General features: G+C 35.3%; 1 protein-coding gene across 5 annotated transcripts in view; it reads right to left on the bottom strand.

The window, feature by feature from the left end:
- Positions 1-654: 654 nt before the first annotated feature.
- The window catches only part of NIPBL (NIPBL cohesin loading factor), a 201,806-nt gene continuing 178,905 nt past the window's right edge, over positions 655-23,555 (bottom strand). For 4 of the 5 annotated variants that reach the window (XM_061189187.1, XM_061189191.1, XM_061189188.1 and 1 more), the window contains 11 exons: positions 23,115-23,269; positions 22,564-22,654; positions 20,433-20,606; positions 19,860-20,050; positions 17,844-17,951; positions 17,159-17,359; positions 13,970-14,116; positions 12,001-12,275; positions 9,731-9,905; positions 1,928-2,116; positions 655-1,365 (listed from right to left, as the gene is read on the bottom strand). In XM_061189187.1, coding sequence (XP_061045170.1) covers positions 1,000-1,365; positions 1,928-2,116; positions 9,731-9,905; positions 12,001-12,275; positions 13,970-14,116; positions 17,159-17,359; positions 17,844-17,951; positions 19,860-20,050; positions 20,433-20,606; positions 22,564-22,654; positions 23,115-23,269 — 2,072 coding nt within the window. In that variant the 3' untranslated portion in view covers positions 655-999. Of the gene's footprint in view, positions 1,366-1,886; positions 2,117-9,730; positions 9,906-12,000; positions 12,276-13,969; positions 14,117-17,158; positions 17,360-17,843; positions 17,952-19,859; positions 20,051-20,432; positions 20,607-22,563; positions 22,655-23,114; positions 23,270-23,555 lie in introns of all 5 variants that reach the window. The other variant, XM_061189192.1, reaches the window with a different exon arrangement.

Genomic DNA, 23,555 nt, shown 5'->3' with positions numbered 1-23,555 from the left:
AAAAATAAATATTACCATCATGACATTACTAGAAAGAAATTGAAGCATACAAGGAATAAACTATAGTTTCTTTTTATATCAAAATGTACTCTTGAAAATGTGTTTGGCACAGTGCTAAATCATATATAGTTAATACTAAATATTGCAGGATACAATAAAACCCTGGAATTAATTGTTTACACCCTCTTATGGGAATGAAAATAATAGATACCAATTATTCAGAAGTCAGCCTATACAAACTGTATAAACAATATTTTATGTTTTGTTTTGAAAACCAGTGATATAATAAATTTTACATAAAAGACTGAAAAATAATATAAATGGATTTAAACAGATCTTTACAATAAGAAATTCAAATGGAAACAGACAAGTAACAAAGAGAAGTAAAAAAATTTATTGCAGTATTCGCTCCACCAGTTTGCCTGGGGATCCCTTTTCTTGTATTGTTTTCAGGGTGACCTAATACATCAAAATCTACATTTACAAAAACTCCTTCTGCAGATAGGTCATAGATACTGCATGCTTTTTTTTTTTTTTTTTTTTTTTCCAACAGAATAAATTATATATCCAGGAGATTCTGCCATTTTACAGCCTGGAAAAAACAATGCTTCCCTGGAAACTGGGCTAAGCTAAAGAAAGCCATCCGCTGCTAGGTTAAACTCCAAGAACACTTTATTAAGAACATTAACAGACTAATTTCCAACATTCACTTGTTTATTTTTTAAACAGAAAGTTTTTTTTCCAAGATATAAACAATTTTTGTTAAACTATAATACAGTGGGAGTAAAAATGAACTGAGAATCTGTTTCTGCTGCACAACAGCGAAGGGAGCTCCCACAAAAATGTTTTGCCCAACATTTCCTTCTTTTGTTCCTGCATCCCAGGTTCCATTCTTACTCTTCATAAAACTGATTTTTTTTTTTGCCAGAATGTTGATATTTCAAGTTTTTCTGCCTTTAAAAAAAAACTCCTGTAAATTTGGCTGCATGTACAAATTCATTAGCTGGAAGTCCCGTCCTTGGCGGCATACAGGGATCGTAAAGTCTGAACAACTTTATTAGTCAGCTTATTAGCACTCGTTAGAGCAATTTTTTTGTAAATAATGTCTGACTCTTTAATAGTGTCTACCCAAGGCACCAGTTTGCGGCCATCACGGCGCTTAGCCTCAGTCCAGGAGCCACTGTAGGAGCCTGCCATCCACTGAACACTGAAGCCATTGCTGGTTTTCTGTACTACTCTTGCAATTTGTGGTCGATCTTTGTACTTTGGACAGCAAATAGCGATGACATCCATGACGTCAACACTTTCATTCATCTGTGCTGCCAACTCCGTAGAGTCTGAATTTCGTTTTGACCTTCTCAATGACTAAAACATTGGGAGGGGGGAAAAAAGACCAAGTGTTACACAAAATAATTTTAGTGAAATTATTGTTTTTATTGCTTTTAATCCCTTGACGCCGGGAGTTGGGATTTCCCAGCACACTTCCATTGCCGGCAATGAGACGCACCGTGACCGCCAGCGCCAAGGGGTTAACATATACTTGTAAAACCATGTAACTCTTAATTTGTACCCGTGTCTTTACTCTTATTGATATATAAAATTATATGTACATATGAACCATAAAGCTACATAAAACTTATCAACAATAAAAAAGGATAACACACATTAATACAATCCAAAGAAAAATTAATAACCCTTTATGCTGGATAAATCTCGTTTCTGTTTTTTTCTTTTTTATTGTCTTTTATGTTAAACTTTCTACAAAAGGATGTATAAATGGATAAGTAGAGAATTTCTATCTACAAAATGTTTTCTCTCATAAGTATTACATTACTTGGTGTACATTTAATAGACTGACATATATAAGCACATAAAAATCATTTTACGTAATACGCTGCGAAATACGTTGACTCCTCCTCCGCCTCACCCCTGAAGTGCCTCCTCCTCTATCCTCCCCATCACTTTCATCATCTTCTGTCTCTGCTGCTGCATTATTTTTAGGGCTGCCTCCTCCAAGCAGCGAGGTAATTGCTTTGTTCCGAGCATTTGTGCTAGCTGACACCTCCCCTTCTTCTTCCTCTTCATCAGGGTCCAGATGTTCCATGAGAAGTTTGAACTACAAAAATTAGATATTAATTTAGAATTTTAAGTAAATTTTTTCAAACAAGACTGCCAAATTCCTAAATGTTTTCCTTTATTTAAAATTTTTTTCTTAAATGTTTTCTATGGTAGTGGTTTGGTGTGGGTGAAACAGACTTTAGCTATTGTCCAAGTTGGGGGCTGGCAAACATTTTCTGTAAAGAGCCAGATAGTAAGTATTTTTGGCTTTGCAGGCCAAAATGCAATACAAAAATGAATGGGCATGGTTGTTTCAATAAAACTTTATTTTACACAAACAGGCAGTTAGCCAGATTTGGCCCATAAGCCAGATGTTGCGGACCCTGATCCCAGTTATCAAGCAGCCAAGTGATTACTGATTATTAACAGACTTTTAAACATTTCTGCCCCCCATTTTCTGCTCTCCACCAAGATAAGAGGATACAACAGGAAACAAAAAATGTTGAAGAATTTTAAAGAACTAAAATAAATGTCAAATTTAGAGTACAAGGTTTGCAGTCTATGAATAATATGAAAATCATTGTGTACATTACGTTCTTGGTCAAAAAAATCATTATTAGTTGTGTTCAACTATCAGCTTTAAGTAGATTAAAATTAAAGACTTTACTTTTACTTTTTAGGAAAATCTCGAAAAATTTTTTAAAACGTTAAAAAATTTTTATTCTGGTAAAATATATATAACATAAAATTTACCATTTTAAAGTGTTTCATTCGTTGACAGTAAGTATATTCACACTGTTGTACAATCATCACCACAGTCATTTCAAAAACTTTTTCATCATCCCCCAAAGAAACTCAATCTGTACCCATTCAATACTTCCCCCCATTCCTGAGACAGCGGATGCAGGAAGAATTACAATCCTGCAGCCTGTGGAATGAAAACCACAATCACAGAAAGAAAGACAAAATGAGAAGGCAGAGAATTATGTCCCAGATGAAGGAACAAGAAAAAACAGAGAAAAACAACTGAATGAAGTGGAGATAGGCAACCTTCCAGAAAAAGAATTCAGAATAATGACAGTGAAGATGATCCAGCACCTTGGAAAAAGAATGGAGGCAAGGATTGAGAAGATGAAAGAAATGTTTAACAAAGACCTAGAAGAATTAATGAACAAATAGAGATGAATACAATAACTGAAATGAAAAATATGCTAGACGGAATCAACAGCAGAATAACTGAGGCAGAAGAACGTATAAGTGACCTGGAAGACAGAATGGTGGAAATCACTACCACGGAACAGAATAAAGAAAAAAGAATGAAAAGAAATGAAGAGAGCCTAAGAGATCTATGGGACAACATTAAATGCACCAACATTCGCATTATAGGGGTCCCAGAAGGAGAAGAGAGAGAGAAAGGACCTGAGAAAATATCTAAAGAGATTATAGTTGAAAACTTCCCTAACATGGCAAAGGAAATAGCCACCCAAGTCCAGGAAGTGCAGAGTCGCAGGCAGGATAAACCCAAGGAGAAATATTCCAAGACACAGAGTAATCAAATTTACAAAAATTAAAGACAAAGAAAAATTATTAAAAGCAACAAGGGAAAAATGACAAATAACATACAAGGGGACTCCCATTAAGGTTAACAGCTGATTTCTCAGCAGAAACGCTGCAAGCCAGAAGGCAGTGGCACGATATATTTAAAGTGATGAAAGGGAAGAACCTAGAACCAAGAATACTCTACCCAGCAAGGCTCTCATTCAGATTCCACAGAGAAATCAAAAGCTTTACAGACAAGCAAAAGCTAAGAGAATTCAGCAACACCAGACCAGCTTTGCAACAAATGCTAAAGGAACTCCTCTAGGTGGGAAAGAGACTAGCAACTTAAAACAATCTTGTACATATACAGACTGCTATATCAAAACCTCATGGGAACAGCAAACCCAAAAGCTACAATAGATACACACACAAAAAAGAAAAAGCAACCCAAACACAACATTAAAGATGGTCATCAAACCACAAGAGAAGAGAACAAAAGAGGAAAGAAAGAAGACCTACAGAAACAAACTGAAAACAATTAAGAAAATGGCAAAAGGAACACACATACCGATAATTACTTTAAATGTAAATGGATTAAATGCGCCAACCAAAAGACACAGGCTCACTGAATGGATACAAAAACAAGACCCATATATATGCTGTCTACAAGAGACTCACTTCAGACCTAGGGACACATACAGACTGAAAGTGAAGGGATGGAAGAAGGTATTCCATGCAAATGGAAATCAAAAGAAAGCTGCAGTAGCAATACTCATATCAGACAAAATAGACTTTAAAACAAAGAATGTTACAAGAGACAAAGAAGGACACTACATAACAATCAAGGAATCAATCCAAGAAGAAGGTATAACAATTGTAAACGTATATGCACCCAACTTAGGAGCACCACAATATATAAGGCAAATACTAACAGCCATAAAGGGAGAAATCGACAGTAACACAATAATAGTGGGGGACTTTAACACCCCACTTTCCTCAATGGACAGATCAGCCAGACATAAAATCAGTAAGGAAACACAGGCCTTAAATGACACATTAGACCAGATGGACTTAACTGATATTTATAGAGCACTCCATCCAAAAGCAGAAGAATACACATTTTTCTGAAGTGTACATGGAATATTCTCCAGGACTGACCACATCCTGGGCCATAAAGTGAGCCTTGGTAAATTTAAGAAAACTGAAATCATATCAAGCATCTTTTCTGACCACAACGCTGTGAGATTAGAAATAAACTCTAAGAAAAAGACTATAAAAACACAAATACGTGGAGGCTAAACAATATGCTACTGAATAACCAATGGATCACTGAAGAAATCAAAGAGGAAATAAAAAAATATCTAGAGACAAATGAAAATGAAAGCACAATGATCCGAAACCTATGGGATACAGCAAAAGCAGTTCAAAGAGGAAAGTTTATAGCAATACAATCTTACTTTGGGAAACAAAGTAACCCGAACAACCTAACCATACACATAAAGCAACTAGAGAAAGAAGAACAAACAAAACCGAAAGTTAGTAGAAGGAAAGAAATCATAAAGATCAGAGCAGAAACAAATGAAATAAAGACAAGAGCAAAGATCAATGAAACTAAAAGCTGGTTCTTTGAAAAGATAAACAAAACTGATACACCTTTAGCCAGACTCATCAAGAAAAAAAGGGAGAGGACTCAAATCAATAAAATGAAAAATGAAAAAGGAGAAGTTACAGCTGACACCACAGAAATACAAAGGATCGTAAGAGACTACTATATGCAACTGTATGCCTGTAAAATAGACAACCTGGAAGAAATGGACAAATTCTTATAAAGGTACAGTCTCCCAAGACTGAACCAGGAATAATTAGAAAATATGAACCAATTACAAGCACTGAAATTGAAACTGTAATTAAAAAACTCCCGGGCTTCCCTGGTGGCACAGTGGTTGAGAATCCGCCTGCCAACGCAGGGGACACAGGTTCCAGCCCTGGTCCGGGAAGATCCCACATGCCGTGGAGCAACTAAGCCCGTGCGCCACAACTGCTGAGCCTGCGCTCTAGAGCCTGCGAGCCACAACTACTGAGCCCACGTGCCACAACTACTGAAGCCTGCACGCCTAGAGTCCATCCATGCTCTGCAACAAGAGAGGCCACTGCAGTGAGAGGCCCGCGCACTGCAGCGAAGAGTAGCCTCTCTCGCTACAACTAGAGAAAGCCCGCGTGCAGCAACAAAGACGCAACACAGCCAAAAAAAAAAAAAAAAAAACCTCCCAAAAAATGGAAGTCCCGACCCTGATGGCTTCACAGGCGAATTCTATCAAACATTTAGAGAAGAGCTAACACCTACCCTTCTGAAACTGTTCCCAAAAAGTGCAGAGGAAGGAAAACTCCCAAACTCATTCTGTGAGGCCACCATCACCCTGATACCAAAACCAGACAAAGATACCACTAAAAAAGAAAATTACAGGCCACTATCACTGATGAACGTACACGCAAAAATCCTCAACAAAATACTGGCAATTCAAATTCAACAATACATCAAAAGGATCATACACCATGATCAAGTGGGATTTATCCTAGGGATGCAAGGAGTTTTCAATATCCACATATCAATCAGTGTGATATACCACATCAACAAACCGACAAATAAAAACCATATGATCAGGACTTCCCTGGTGGCGCAATGGTTAAGAATCCGCCTGCCAATGCAGGGGACACAGGTTCGAGCCCTGGTCTGGGAAGATCCCACATGCCATGGAGCAACTAAGCCCATGTGCCACAACTACTGGAGCCCCCGCACCTAGAGCCCATGCTCCACCACAAGAGAAGCCACAGCAATGAGAAGCCTGTGCACTGCAACGAAGAGCAGCTCCTGCTTGCTGCAACTAGAGAAAGCCCACACGCAGCAACAAAGACCCAACGCAGCCAAAAATAAATAAATAAATCTATATATTAAAAAACCACCAAATGATCATCTCAGTAGATGCAGAAAAAGCATTTGACAAAATTCAACACCTATTTATGATAAAACTCTCCAGAAAGTGGGCACAGAGGGAACCTACCTCAACACAATAAAGGCCATATAAGACAAACCTACAGCTAGCATCATACTCAATGGTGAAAAGCTGAAAGCATTTCCTCTAAGATCAGGAACAAGACAAGGATGCCCACTCTCACCACTTTTATTCAACATAGTTTGGGAAGTCCTAGCTACGGAAATCAGAGAAGAAAAAGAAATAAAAGGAATCCAAATTGGAAAAGAAGACGTTAAACCGTCACTGTTTGCAGATGACATGATACTATATATATAAAATCCTAAAGATGCTATCAGAAAATTACTAGAGCTCATCAATGAATTTGGTAAAGTTGCAGGATACAAAATTAATATACAGAAATGTGTTGCATTTCTATACACTAACAATGAAAGATCAGAAAGAGAAATTCAAGAAACAATCCCATTTACCACTGCGTGAAAAAGAATAATACACCTAGGAATAAACCTACCTAAGGAGGCAAAAGACCTGTACTCCGAAAACTATAACATGCTGATGAAAGAAATCAAAGAAGACACAAACAGATGGAAAGATATATCATGTTCTTTGATTGAAAGAATAAATATTGTCAAAATGACTATACTACCCAAGGCAATCTACAGATTCAATGCAATCCCTATCAAATTACCAATGGCATTTTTCACAGAACTAGAACAAAATATCTTAAACTTTGTATGGAGACACAAAAGACCCCAAATAACCAAAGTAATCTTGAGAAAGAAAAATGGAGCTGGAGGAATCAGGGTCCCTGACTTCAGACTATACTACAAAGCTTCAGTCATCAAAACAGTATGGTACTGGCACAAAAAAAGAACTACAGATCAATGGAACAGGACAGAAAGCCCAGAAATAAACCTACCCACCTATGGTCTATTAATCTATGACAAAGGAGGCAAGATTATACAATGGTAGAAAGACAGTCTCTTCAACAAATGGTGCTGGGAAAACTGGACAGCTACGTGTAAAAAAATGAAATTAGATCATTCTTTAACACCATACACAAAAATACGCTCAAAATGGATTAAAGACCTACATGTGAGACTGGACATTATAAATCCTCCTAGAGGAAAACACAGGCAGAACACTCTCTGACATAAATGACAACAATATCTTTTCTGATCCATCTCCCAGAGTAATGGGAAAAAAAAACAAAAATAAACAAATGGAACCTAATTAAACTCAAAAGCTCTTGCACAGCAAAGGAGACCATGAACAAAATGAAAAGACAACCCACAGACTGGGAGAAAATATTTGCAAATGATGTGATCGACAAGGGATTAGTCTCCAAAATTTACAAACAGCTCATGTGGCTTAATATCATCAAAACAAATAACGCAATAAAAAAATGGGCAGAAGACCTAGACATTTTTCCAAGGAAGACATATGGATGGCCAAGAGGCACATGAAAGGGTGTTCAACACTGCTAATGACTAGAGAAATGCAAATCAAAACTACAATGAGATATCACCTCACACCAGTCAAAACGGCTATCATCAAAAAATCTACAAACAATAAATGCTGGAGACGGTGTGGAGAGAAGGGAACCCTCCTACACTGTTGGTGGGAATATAAATTGGTACAACCACCATGTAGAACAGTATGGAGGTTCCTTAAAAAACTAAAAACAGAGCTACCATGTGACCCTGCAATCCCACTCCTGGGCATATACCCAGAGAAAAACATGGTCCGAAAGGATACATGCACCCCAATGTTCACTGCAGCACTGTTTACAATAGCCAAGACATGGAAGCAACCTAAATGTCCATCAACAGAGGAATGGATAAACAAGATGTGGTACATATATACAATGGAATATTACTCAGCCATAAAAAAGAATGAAATAATGCCATTTGCAGCAACATGGATGGACCTAGAGATTGTCATACTGAGTGAAGTCAGACAGAGAAAGAGAAATATCATATGATGTTGCTTTATGTGGAATCTAAAAAAAATGGTACAAATGAGCTTATTTACAAAACAGAAATGGACTCACAGACTTAGATAATGAACTATGGCTACTGCGGGGGAAGGGTAGAGGGAATGGATAGTTAGGGAGTTTGGCACTGACATGTACACACTGCTGTATTTAAAAAGGATAACCAACGAGGACCTACTGTATAGCACAGGGAACTCTGCTCAATGTTATGTGGCAGCCTGGATGGGAGGGGAGTCTGGGGGAGAATGGATACATGTATATATATGGCTGAGTTGCTTTGCTGTGCACCTGAAACTATCACAACATTGTTAATTGGCTATACTCCAATACAAAATAAAAAGTTAAAAAAAAACTTTAAAAAACCCACCCAACTCCCCATTGCTGCCCCCCTCCCCCCGTAACTTCTGTTCTATTTTCTGACTCTCTGATTTTGCCTTTTTATTTTTTTATTTTTTTTGGCTACACCACAGCTTGAGGGATCTTAGTTCCCTGACCTGGGATTGAACCCGGGCCCTCGGCAGTGAAAGCGTGGAGTCCTAACCACTGGACTGCCAGGGAATTCCCTGAATTTGCCTATTCTTAAAGACACTTTAAAAGCACAATTTATACACTCACATACTCACTCACATACTTCTTAGGTGGGTCTAGACATAACAGATATACAAATATATATATATATATACACACACACACACACACACACACACTTGTACTGCTTCTGTAAGAATACATGAAAAAGTAGTAATATTGGTTGCCAGAAGGAAGAGGAATAGAATGGCTGAAGAGGGCAGGAGGATGACTTTTCATGGTTTTTCCTTTGATGAAATATAAACCATGTAATCCACTGAATTAAAAAAATACATATATGGGCACAGCTTTTCTCTAAAACTTGCCTAAAAACTTTGCTTTTCACTAAAATAAAGTTAGTGGTGGGCTGGTATTTCCTAAGAAAAAACAATTACAGTGCAGTGGGTGAAATGGGAAAGACAAGCTTAAAGTAACTCATTAAAACTACACAGACAAAAATAATGAGTGATGGGTCATGAAGCATACCTTCAATGAAAGGAGGTAGCTATCGCTCTCAAAGGAATTTACTTTTTAAAAAAGCCATTATCAAAATGAAATATATTTTGGTTTTACTACTCACATCTAGATACTGTTTTACTATACTCCTCTTCACATCTTCAGTGATTTTGGAATTAGCCATATCACTCCGCAGGAAGTCCAGTGTTTGTTTGGGATGAAAATGAACTCCTGTTTTTCGGTTTATCGCTTTATCATACACTTTCGCAGATTCAGATGGAGAGTATTTCTGAATTTTACTGTTTTGGAAAAACAAAACCATTAACTTCAAAAAAATTTTTTAGGCATTTACATTTAAATTGATTCTAGTTAAATTTTATTTACTTATAATTAAACTTTTTGTCATACAGATTTTAACCAGTGAAATTGTATACAAAATAAATATAATTTAAAAAAGGGAAGTAAAGACACAAAATCAAAGATTAAAAAGAATAATATTCTCTTGTTTCTATCAGTATTTGTCTTGGATAGAGGCATCATTTAAATGAAAGTAGTTTCTCATGTCTATTTTTTAGCACCATGATTGTGACTGTAGGACAGTTTTAATATAATTACTCAATACTACCTAACTGGTTTACCTCCTTCTACTGTTTTGTGCCCCAACTATTCATTCTCTACAGAGTGACCAGAATTATTGCTTACAAACCTGTTTCACATTATTAACAACTCTGTTTCAAAATCTTTCCAACTCCTTAGCACTGCCCCAAGACTTTACAAGGTTTTAAATTATTCTGAATTACAGGCGTATCTTGGAGACGTTGCGGGTTTGGTTCCAGACCATCGTGATAAAGCAAATATTGCAATAAAGCAAACCTCACGAATATTTTTGTTTCCCAATGTGTATAAAAGTTACATTTACACTATATTATAGTCTATTAAGTGTGCGACAGCATTGTCTAAAAACAACATACATATCTTAATTTAAAAGTATTTTATTGCTAAAAAAATGCTATCATCTGAGCCTTCCGTGAATCGTAATCTTTTTGTAATAGCAACATCAAAGGTCACTACAAAATATAATAATAAAAAAATTTAAATACTGTAAGAATTACCAAAATGTGACACAGAGACACAAAGTGACCAAATGTTGTTGGAAAAATGGAGCCGACAGACTTGCTTGATGCAGGGTTGCCACAAACCTTCAATTTGCAAAAAATGCAGTATCTGCGAAGTGCAATAAAACAAGGTATGCCTGTGGCTGCCAATATTTAACATCAAGATAGTTCTCATTAAAATCTGGATTATCTATCTTCTCTTGAAAAGATGGAAGCTCTGGCCACATTGTTCCCACTCTCTTCCATGGCAACAAGCTGATGAACATCTGAGTAATATCTAAACCCTTTAGAAGAAACATGTTCTTTTCATTTTGCCACTGACCTACCAGGTCTACTTTACTCATTTCATTATCTGTCCCTACGAACATGTGACTTCATAGGGTTTCAATGAATGTGAAAAATGTCCAAAATTCCATGGGTACAGGCAGAAAAGAGATACCTATAGTGATTGACGATGAGTAAAATTATAGGGCACTCTAAGTTATTAGTACTTTTCTATCTCTTACTTGATAGTGTACATTAAAGACTGCTAGACTGTTAGAACTGCTAGAACTTAGCCTAGTTGGTCTGCATCTATTCTTCATTCATAGCTCTTTTTTTTTAAAAATAAATTTATTTATTTTTGGCTGCATTAGGTCTTCATTGCTGCGCGCGGGCTTTCTCTAGCTGCGAGCGAGTGGGGGCTACTCTTCGTTGCAGTGCGCGTGCTTATCATTGTGGTGGCTTCTCTTGTTGCGGAGCACGGGCTCTAGGCACGCGGGCTTCAGTAGTTGTGGCATGCGGGCTCAGCAGTGGTGGCTTGCGGGCTCTAGAGCGCAGGCTCAGTAGTTGTAGTGCACGGACTTACTTGCTACGCAGCATGTGGGATCTTCCTAGACCAGGGCTCGAACCCAAGTCCCCTGCATTGGCAGGCGGACTCTTAGGCACTGTGCCACCAGGGAAGTCCCCACAGCTCTTTAAAAACTTGAATTTGTTATCTATTTTTAAGGTTAGCCTAATTCTCTAATATCTTTTTAAGGATATTAAGGATTTAAGTCCTCTAATTTATAATTTATAATGCATTATCTCCAATTAGAGGAATAGTTTTCCTCTCTTCAATAAGAGAATGGACCAAGTATGGTAGATTATACAACAAAATAGTATATAGCAATTAAAAGGAACAAACTCCTTTTTTAAAAAGAGCATTTTTAATATTCAGCATGCAATCAAAACTGGGTTTCATGTTTGTTCATTATTTGAACACAGCAAGTTTTTTCTCTCACTGCTTATGCAACCTTACCTATCAGAAAATCCACAGAGATTCTTCAAATGTTGTTTTAACATCAGAAGCAATAAAATACCCTGGGAGACATTTGCAAACTCAATTAAAGGAGCTGAATTTTCTGGCAAACATTTCATCACTGAATTTATATCATCTTCTGAATCTGAATCTGAATCTGAATCTACACGTTTCCGTGACTTCCGAGGCCTGGAGACTTCTTCTTCACTCTCGCTTGACTCATTTTCCTTACCAGGAGATGATTTTCTCTCTTTCCTTTTGTCTTTTACCATAGACTGAAAAAAAAGAGGAAATTATTCTGTCTGAAAAATAATAAAACAAAAATACCACTACAACTATACATATGCTCCATTTAACAGCTTCAAAAGTATCCTTATATTAATATTTTATATATTGAAACCCTCTGATTTTCCATGAACAACTGGGGACGTAGCGCTTGGGGGGAAAAATTATGTTCCAAGACTAAATAAAATCCACTCCTTCAACCACTGTGCCACCCTCCCTAAACCATTCTGAAATATCATTCAAAGGGAAAGAATTTTCTTATAGGATAGTAATGAAAGATAAATTAGTTATAGAAGTAACAATTTGGTATACAGGTAAGCCATTATAGAGGAAAGAAGTAATTATAATTTAACTGGGGAAAATATAATAGGCTTGAATTCCCCCAGCTTCTATCAAACTCTCCCTTTTAAGAACTTTTCAGCAAGATAATGTGCAACTTTCCTTAAATACTTAAATTCTGGTTTTTTGTACTTTATGAAACTGTTAGCTTTTAAAAAGAAACAAAGTCAGCTGGTTTCAAGGTGGAAAAGACCAGATTACAAAGCAATATTCAAAATGTAACTGCTAAGAAATAAAACAGGAGAAACAGATACAAGTATATGTACAACAGTAAGTGAAGTAAAATAAGGTAACATGATGGATCAAGTTCCTGGGAAATTATTAACCTCTCAAACTTTAATGTGCATATTAAACAACTAGAGATTTTGTTAAAAATGCAAACTCTGTTTCAGCAGGTCTAGGGTGGGGCCTGAGGTTCTGTAGGTCTAACAAGCTCTCAGGTGAGGCCAGTGCTACTGCTCTTGGTCCGCACTTCAAGTAGCAAGGGTTTAGATACTTCTGTAATTCCAACCCTTAGGTATTAAAAAGATCTCCCTGATTTACGAGTTTGACCAGGCTGAGTTTTGAGCACTACGATATTGTAAAATGAGATATATACTTATATCATCAGGTACATGAAAATACTCCAATTAATTTACAAAGAATGTAAATTACTGAGTGCACCTACTATGTACCCAGGGCTATACCAGGTGCTTTTACAATGAAACTAATTATATTTCCTTCTTAAAAACCATGAAAGAAAAGATACAAAGTTTACAACAAAAAATTTAGTAAAGATTTTGGGCATACAATATGCCAACTCCATTATGATGCTGGTGTTCAGGGATAAGGAAATCAATAGTATAAATTTTCTGTGTTTACTTGTAAGTAAGCTACTTACATTTATTCTGTATTTCTTCAAGTGTACTACTATTATCTACAGCATTACCAGATTTATAAAATAGCAAAGTGTTTTAAAATGGGGTTTAAACAAATATATGAATGAACACCAAACACTTAAGGTCGATGCTTGAAGTGAGATAAATAAAGAAGTGGGATGGCTTATCAAGAGAACAATCCACGTGTGTGTGTGTGTGTGTGTGTGTGTGTGCACGCGCGCGCGTGTGTGTGTATAAATTCCACCTAAATGATCTGGAATGAAATGGTTTTAAGATCTTTCTTAATGGAAATGAAATGGCAACCCACTTCCTCTCCCCAATTCAAGCACTATCTAGATTTCAGTTAAGTTTATTTAGAAAGATTTTATATACCTGTGAAAAGAATAAAAAGAACAATGAGAAACAAAACAGTGAAAATAGCATGCCTGTACTTTGAAAGATTAAGAATAGTAATGTGTGTAACTTACCTCCTTGAATGACTGCAGTAGGTTACTACCAGAAACTGAGAGTGTAATGTCTATATGATGCATTATAAACAACGGCTCTTCCTGTGTCTGGTATGGAAAACAGGCTAGATTGTCTGCTATATACAAGAGCATATTCACTTCTGTTTTCTGTAAATTTTAGAAAAAAAGGTACACATGTTTAGTGGATAATCTAGAAATCCATCACAAAAGCCTTTTTAGAAAAAATATTACAGGGCACTTTCACCTCAGTTAATGTTTCAGAAAGAGAGAGAGAGTTGGGGAGAGGGAGAGGGAAGGAAGAAGAAGGGAGGAGGTGGAACAGAAACGGATTTTACAGAATAATCTTAAACCCATTTTAAGAGATTTCATAATGACTTAAACCATGGTACCTTAAGAAGGGAAGGGGTGAACTTTTTTAGTGCACCCAAGTGGGAGTCCCTGAAGTTTTCTTATAGAGTATATAGAATCTTTATGATAAATCCATACCACATCAGAGAGTATACATATGAATTCATAATTATTTGTCATTGTGCCTCTAAAAGTTTAACCCATATGGAGATCAGTTACACACAGTTACTATTCTGCCTTCAAAAGTAAGTGGTAATTATAGTACTAATATGTGGGTTAAAAAAAAAAATCAAAGTTCATGTACTCATAAAACAATTGTCAGTTTCCTATGTGTACATAATTTAGAATATCAGAGTCATTCTGACGGTGCTACCACAGTTTCACAAAAAACTCTAATGCTGGCAAATTATGGTTACTACTAGTTGTTTGCTTTAAAAGAAGTAACAAACTGAGATTTTCAGCATTTACATGATGATACAGAATATAAACAGAAAGACATACTAATATTTAAATTCCTTTAAAACATTTATAGCTTAAAAAAAAAATAGGCAATTAAAAAGCACTCCTTCCTACCATCTCCCTTATCCTGCTGTCCAAACAACATAAAATACAGTATCAGCCAGTAGTAATAACAAAAATCCCATAGGACAGATGGAATGAACTTGCTATTAGTATTCATGAGACCCCCACGTTATTTTTTATTTTTAAATATGTATCAATACCTACATGTTAAAGTTAGAAAAATACACAGACAAGCCACCCTCCTCTCCTTCCTGAAACCTTCTTCCTTAGTTTTCTCTTCCTAGCTCTTTGACTATTCCTCTTCTATCTCCTTCTCAAACCAACTCCTTTTCAAACTGCTTTTAGCAACATTCTGTTCTTTTAGGTGCTCTGGACAAAAATATTTCAGTTATCCTTTGACTATTCTCACAGACTCTCATTTATTCTTTCCTCACAACGTTTCTTCTTTCCTTTCCTACTGTCCATTCTTTTCTTTCCAACTTTCATCGTAACAGGTCAATCCCTTATTACCTTCAATGTGAACACAATGCTAAAAAATCTGTGTTCTTAAAATGCTCTTTGTCACCTGTCCTCATCACTGAATTTAACACTTTCAACAGTTTTCCACTGTCTACAAGATCCTCCATTAACCATGCCTCATTATGATCTTGCTGCTCCAGGTAAATAACATCTATTCATTATTTCCCACACATTCTTTTTAAAAAAAAAAAATTATTTATTTATTATTTATTTATGTTGGCTGCACCAGTCTTAGTTGTGGCATGCGGGATCTTCGCTGCGGCATGAGGGATCCTTACTTGCAGCATGTGGGATCCTTAGTTGCGGCATGCATGCAGGATCCAGTTCCCCCACCAGAGATTGAACCCAGGCCCCCCGCATAGGGAGCATGGAGTCCCTCCCACACATTCTTATCTTTGTACCTTTATTCATGTTTTTACACCTGCCCTGCCTTAAGAGTAGATCCATCTTATCCCCTAGGCCTTCAGTGATTTGTTCCTCCTCTGACATCCACTGTATTATGAGAGCTGGATTTCCAGTTTAGCATTTCACATGCTGAGGTGACAGAGCATCCAGCTAATGATATATAGCAGGCAATGAAACCACGTAGGAATGAAGCTCAGAAAGGAGATAAAGACTAGGGCAGTATCGATACAAACCACCTGGGACTCAGATTATGCTAATCTTAACTGTTAGTTCCTTTATTTAGTGTCCTATCCCTCCAACTGGAGGTTAAGATCCAATGAGGAAAAGAGCACTATATCATACCATTTTGTACTCCTATCTAAATATCTTACACACAATGAAAGCTTAATACTGATGACAGCCCTGATGATGACTAAATTATAGTCCAAGTATTTCTAAAATAGAAGTTATATTTATTTGTTAGATAATATATCCAAAAATTTCATGTTGTACTTTAAAAGAAGAGGTCTAATAAGACATCTACATTCTGGTAATTTTAATTTTACTTTATTGAAAAAATCTGGTGTTGGAACAGCAACAAAGTCAAGCTATCAAGTGATTAAAATAAGAAAAAAATATTTCTTTTTTTTCTTTTTAAAGCTTTACACAATACACTAATTGGTAAGCTCTACGTGGAAAGATACCACATCTGTCCCATTTACTATTTTATCTTCATCTCCTAGCACAATGCTACCATAACGCAAATAGATGCTGAATAAATATTGATATAAAATGAATGAAAAAATTAAGAGATAAGCTTAAAGAACAGGATGTTTTATTTTCTTGCCTTATGGTCCTGTCCAATGCAACTTGTGCAATAGCCCCCTAAAGGGTCAAAATTGTAATTACACAAAAGTGGGCTCTTCATTAAAGGAGGTCAGGTTGAATAACCAGGGATCTCAGCAGCCAAAACCCTAGAATAGTTACTCTAACAGCATTCGAGTCTGACAGAAACAAGCGAAATTTCACTTCATCCATCTATCTATCTATCTATCTATCTATCTATCTATCTATCTATCTATCTATGTAATCCCTGGAAGTGATAGTTTAGTAACGTAGCTTATTTAAAGGTATGTTTAAAGGAATTGCTATCAAAGTTTATAAGACACTCAGTATGGAAACACAATTATACTTTATCCCACAATTATACTTCATTCCTCATTGTGTTTATTCTCATGCAAAATTTCCCCTTCAATTTTGACTGTATACCTTGCAATTAACATAGACCTAAATAAACACATTTAAGATAGCTTCTATTATTTACTAAAATGGTAATATTTTTAAAATGTTGACTACTTTAGGCATAAAATTTATAGAACACTTATTTTCTTAAAATAATAAGTTTTTAATACTTACTGCTGTGTCATCAAACAGGTTGAGTAAAGAAATTAGAAAGGCTCGTCTGTGTTGGCGGTTTCCACGGATCATGGAGTAAAGGTGTGAACACAAAGCACTAGAGGACTCATCTTGTCTGAAACCTCTTACAGGATCTTTTAGGCATGTATTGATTGCCTGTTGTACCTGGTAAGACATCTTCATACCAGCCACTGCTTTCATCTGAAATCAATAAAAGCCTTATTTTTGTCACAGAAATTAGAAGAGTCAAATTAAAAATATAATTTTGAGCATTATAGTTTGAGGCAAACTTCATTATTTGGTTTTCTTTAAAATAATAAAAATCATAGAATGCAAGTGCTGGAAGGAATACTGCAGATCATCTACTGCAATCTGCTCATTTTATAGAAGAAACAAATGGAGACCCAGAAGAGCCATCACTGCCAAGATACACAGTAGGGACTAGAACCCATGCATCCTGATTTTTACCCAGCATGCGTGCTGTACTGTTACCTCTAGCTCAATCTTAAGAGTTAATTTTAAACTAGAGTAAACACACTGGGGGACAAACTTAGTTGCATGTTTAGAAGTAACTACTAAGCAAAATATTTTATTCTAATATGAATCTGAGCAGGACATTTGCTAAAGAAATGGTTTACCAAAGAATGATGTTTAAATTTAGGTTGCACAATTTAAAAATACATACATGAATGAATCCAGCATATTTTTTGTCTATTTCCACAAGCTGCTGATCAGCCTTGTTCCGCATAGCTGGTTCTGGGTCTGTGCCCATAGCAATTAAATATGGTACACACTGGAAATAAAAATAAAGAATTCATAAGACATCACCGTAGTAAAAGCTCTATATGTATCTTGACATATGTTAAAACTTGCTATATATCTGGGACATACGAATTTAGCTTTATAGGCCTTCCTATAAATGCCATGGTTTAGTGTTTTTTAAAAAACTATTAATCTTCCCCTTAAAGCAAAAAAGCACTGGAGTATCAGCAAGAAAATGATGTGGTGAAATTTAAGCAATTTCAGTGTGATTTTAAGGTTCTTTAAAACTAAAGGGCTCCCAGACTAAGAATATCCATTTAAGATTATGATATATACTACAAATGTATAATTCAATAATTTTTCAAGCCTAACTGAATTTTCTATGTAAAGATAATAGAGGGGAAAAAGTAATTTGCCTTCCATACTCAAAACTAGAAAAATATAAATTTTTTCTCACAAAGTTGATTTTAAATATGGTTTCAATGGTGAGACAGTTGGATAGCTAGTAATTTGGTAACAGCCATACTCACTGTACACTTCTAAAAGTGAGGAAACACCACTACTATGTTAAGTGAATCTGAATTAGATAGAGGTGAGGAGGTCAGAAAAACAACAACAAACAAAAAACAACTTAAAAAAAGTAGACACAGCACTAACTGAAATGGGTCATCACGAATTAAATCCTGAACTGGGGTGGGGTGGGGGGGAGAAGTCCACAAAGAATATTATTAGCTTAACTTACAAAATATGAAAATGAACTATATATTAGATAATATTGCATCAATGTTATATTTCCTGAATTTGAGGACTGCATTATGATTATGTAAGAGAATGTCCTTGTTCTTAAAAAAATATACGCTGAAGTGTTTAGAGGTAAAGAATCATGATATCTGAAACTTACTATCAAATGGTTTGGAAAAAAGTGTACATATGAAGAGAGAGAGAAAGCAAATGTGGCAAAATGTTAACAAATGGTGAAATATAGGTGAAGAGTATAAAGAAGTTTATTGTACGACTCTTGCAATTTTTTTTATAATTGTAAAGTTTAAAAGAAAAGCTTAAAAAAAGAAGATATAATAAAAGCACAACCACCTGAGACCATTTAGAATACCAGCAAAGAACCCTAAGTATCTAAAAAATTCAAGAGTATCAACATAGTACGGTACACTTTATTAAGTAATCTTGCCCTGAATCATGAAGAATAGGCTAAATACGCATTACTGTGTTTTGTTTCAGGACACAGGGAAGAACACAGCGTAACAACATAGAGCATACTTTAGAAAAGTTCCACAAAACATAGCCAAAATAAAAATCTTGAGGGTACAGGCTTTGGTTATCTAACAAATTTACTTCTGCCCCCTATGGCACTCTCCTGAACATGTCAGATGGTAAACACTACAACATCAGAATTAGCTGCCAATCCCTTGTAGTACTAATATGTCTTGAATACATCATCTAGTCTACACATCGGTGTTTTGAAGTGTTGGGTACTTGATATTACTTCCAATTAAAGATGAAGGAACTGAGTTCAGATTATATAGGTTATTTTTCTGTGGACTAAAATCCACCCTGTTTAAGATAGATTATACTCTTAACCCCAGTTACATTACATATTTGACATTACATACTGTTGGTTCTTAGAGATAAGAGTCAATGTCAATTTAAACATATCTATCATTTCAGAAGAAATAATTCGGAGTACGTATTCTACAAATATAAATTGGAAGTTTGTTTAATAGAGACGTTATGAATATATGGGTATTTTGCAGTAAAGACAACCTAAAAGATGGACTAAAACTTGGATTCTTAAGAGTTTGGGACAAAAAAAACCTCACCAACTAAGAGGAATAAAGAACTACTTATTTTCTAATCACCATGTCTTCAAATGGCAACAAATTTGGCTCTTTTGCTAAGCGCCGCTGCTATAAAACATACTTACCTGAACTGGATGAATAAGACCTTGGTTTAGAGTCAATGCAATGACATTTAGGGCAAAGTGGCGTACACTTGATTGGGTGTGAAAAAACGCCTCGAGCACCTGTTTGAGGTAAAGCTGCATGATGGAACTACTCATTCCTGAGGAAACATCACCCATTTCTTTTAAATCTTCCTGTTTTGCAACCTTCTTCCCTACAAAAGGAAGTAAACATACTATGAACATGTATATTAACTTTACTAAATACTCTAAATTAGGCCACAACCAAAAGCACAAAATGTTATAGCTAGCCCAATGGTTCTCAATTTTTTTTTGTTTTTTTTTCGGTGGGGGGTCTGTTAGAGACTCCTTTGAGAACCTGATGAGGACTATAATCTCTCTCCCTCCATCAAAATGTTAACATCTGCACATATATTAAATTTTATGAACTACTTTAGGGAGTTTATGAAGGATTCTTCTTTAACTGAACTCCTTTATCTAATAGATAAGGAATTTTAGGTATCTGGATTAAAAAAGAGTCATAGGGTATGCTAACTGCAGCTACACTGTGCATTTTGAAAGTATGTTTTTACTTACAGTCTCTATCTGCCTGCTGCATACGTGTATCTTCTTCTTGTAGGTAGGTCTGGAGGTTTTTTAACACCTGTATTTTTAAATTTACTGAGGAGTTTTTATCAGATAAAATATTATTGTATAGATTTTTCACCTCTTGCTCAAACATTAGACTTGGATGCTGAATAAAGGCAAATCCTAAAGAACAGAGAAAACAAAAATTCTCTTGATATATTCATATTAAAATTAAATATAACATTTAATGAAAATGTTGATAAATTATATAAACAGCTCCTTATTTCAAAAATTAAAACTTAAAATGACTAGAAGAATATGCTGGTGGCCTTACCTAGAGAAGTATTAGAGCAGGTACTTCTTTCCCCATGAATTAAAAACAAGAAATTGCATTTCAAAGGAGAATTTCACACAAGAGGAAACCTTGAGGAGGGAGCAGGGCCTAGTGGCTAGGGGAGTGGATTAGGAGTCAGGAGTCTTGGGTTCTATTCCTGGCTCCACCACTGACTTGTAGTGTGACCTTAGGTGAGTCACATAATATCTCTGTGCCTCAATTCTCCATCTGTAAAATGGGGACAATAATATTTACCACCCACCTACCTCAATGGGATATTTTCAGGATTTAAGAGGTAATGTCTGCAAACATTTTTTAGATCCCTAGCAGAAGGTACTACCTTGGAGTTATTAAATATATATATATTGAAATATGTTCATTTGATGAAATGGAATAATTCTAAAATAAAGCTTAAAATCTTCTATTTATTTCTCATATATCATTATAATTGAAGCCACAATGCTGAATTCTACAACCACAAGTTAATAAGCAGCAAAATAATATTGTCCATGTTTATGTGTACAAAATGCTTATTTATGTGAGATAAAATGAAGATCCTTGATGACAGCAAGTATTATGGATGCCAAATAACAAACTAAATTCAAAGCATAGAGTGATCAGATAACTAGCCCAAGGTGACACAGGATAACTATGGCCCAGGCAAGATGTCTTAATTAACTAGTCTAAAGGCACTATTTTCTGGATAGTGCTACAAGTTAAAATTTACACTCTTTGTTCTCTGAATTAGATGTAACACTATTAGTTTTTGCCACTTTACAGAATGTATGTCCAGATTGAATATTCAAAGGTATACATTTGACTTAAAAGATAATACTCTATCAATATAACTCTCTAGTAAGTGATATCTGAATTTTTACTATATTTGCTATATGTAATTTTCTGAAAGAGATGAAGGAATAAGATATTAAGATTTAAATTTATTTAAAGAAATCAGTAAACATTTAATGAAGTTTGGGTGACTTAGAAATATCAGCAACTGTCCATGCATATTAAATTATAAACCTTGCTGCCAAAATAAAATTTCTAAATAAGTTGTTAACCTTACTGAGTAGCTTTACATGTATTTGTACAAAACAAAACAAACAACAACAACAACACAAAAACCTGGAGAGAGTGCTCTTCTACTAATTTTTTTACAGTGCATTCAATTCAGGTACTTTAATTCTATCCTTCTCATATTTCTCCCATATACCAATATCTTTCCAGATAAGCCACAAAGACCTAACCTTCTGCAAAGACATGTATTTATTACATCAATGCTCCCTGAACAATAATACAGGAAAAGTATACATCCAAATTGTTCCTGTGGGGCTGTTTACCCTGTGCTTCTATATAAGTAAAAGTTTGGGTAGACTGCCCATTGTTTTCACTTTAGAAGAGGCAGACACATATAATGACAAAACTTTGCAAAGAAAAAGAACAATTTAAAAAATATGCAACATCACAAATTCTTCTATATCACCTTTCTTTATTAAAGTATTTTAATGAATGTTTTTATGAAACCCTATGAATTAGGGGTAGAAGAATGTATTGTCATCTCTATTTTACTAATGAGGAAACTGACAAATAGAAGTTACATGACTTGCTCAGTCACCCAGGAAGTCACTGGATGAACCAATAATGGAACCCAGTTGTTTTAATCCCCAGACTTATATTCGAGATACCAGATCCTACTTTAAACAAAAACATACTTAAATAACTCACCAGTTTAAATTTACAACATTTTAAAATTTGCTCAACCTCTCAAACAACTTAAAAATATGAAGAAATTTAGACTTATCTTACCTAGACCAATGATAGCTTTTGTTTGTACTTCTTCATCTGAATGCTTTGTAAAATACATCAATAGTTCAAGTACCTTATCCTTTATGTTAACCTAAGGGGGAAAAAAACCATGTTAAAGTGTATAAGGAAGAGTTAACTTAGATCGGTTTTCAACTATAAAGGAAAAAAATACCTAAAAGCAAACAATGAGAACTTCCACATGTGAACTTTACTAAAGAATAATTCACCAATACATTTATAAATCCATGAATTTTAGAACAGTGGCATTCATTGAGAATGTTAAAAAAATGAACTGCTGCAGACATAAACAGTGTGCCTACTAACACAAAGCTGATATAACTTGTGTAAACTTATCTTATTAGGACCGGTAACAAACAGTTCATGGATCAGAAGCCAGTCTGAGGGCCATGTTTTGAGTAGCACTGTTTCAGAATTAAACCAGACTACCCTAATGCCGCCTTCATCCTGAGTCATTATAGTCATTTTCAATGCCCAGGGTCACACAGTTCTGTTTTTAAAGCATACTAAATAATTAATATTAGGATCTTTACCTTACTGTTGCCTTTAAAATCTTCCAGATCAAAATCAAAATGCCGACATAGTGCTCCAACAGTGAAAAGGGATCTAAGAAGTGCTGGTTTGTTTGTTAGCAGTGAAGTGTTATTTGGGTCCTCCTGGTGCTGACTTTTTAATTTTGAAATGGCACCTAATAAAATAAGTAATATTTATTTATAACAAACCCTCTAACCTTAAATTGTTATGTTCAAACAATTACTCCTAATAAATTAAAATTAAATTTTACTAACGGTTCTAAGTATTAAACGTCTAGAAATATAAGGGCATTCCATTGAGCCTAAAAGAATTAATGTAAGAAAAAAATATTTAAATTTTATTTTACATAGTAGGCAAAAAACTTACCAACATTTACTTATGAGGAGACAAATTTCTGAAGTAATCATACTGGGTTATTAAGGGAATATAAAAGATACCAG

Source organism: Eubalaena glacialis, chromosome 4 (genome assembly GCF_028564815.1).
Source record: "Eubalaena glacialis isolate mEubGla1 chromosome 4, mEubGla1.1.hap2.+ XY, whole genome shotgun sequence".
Taxonomy (NCBI): Eukaryota; Metazoa; Chordata; class Mammalia; order Artiodactyla; family Balaenidae; genus Eubalaena; species Eubalaena glacialis.
The sequence above is the reverse complement of the archived record's forward strand: the minus strand, read 5'-3'. Positions and strand labels throughout refer to the sequence as shown.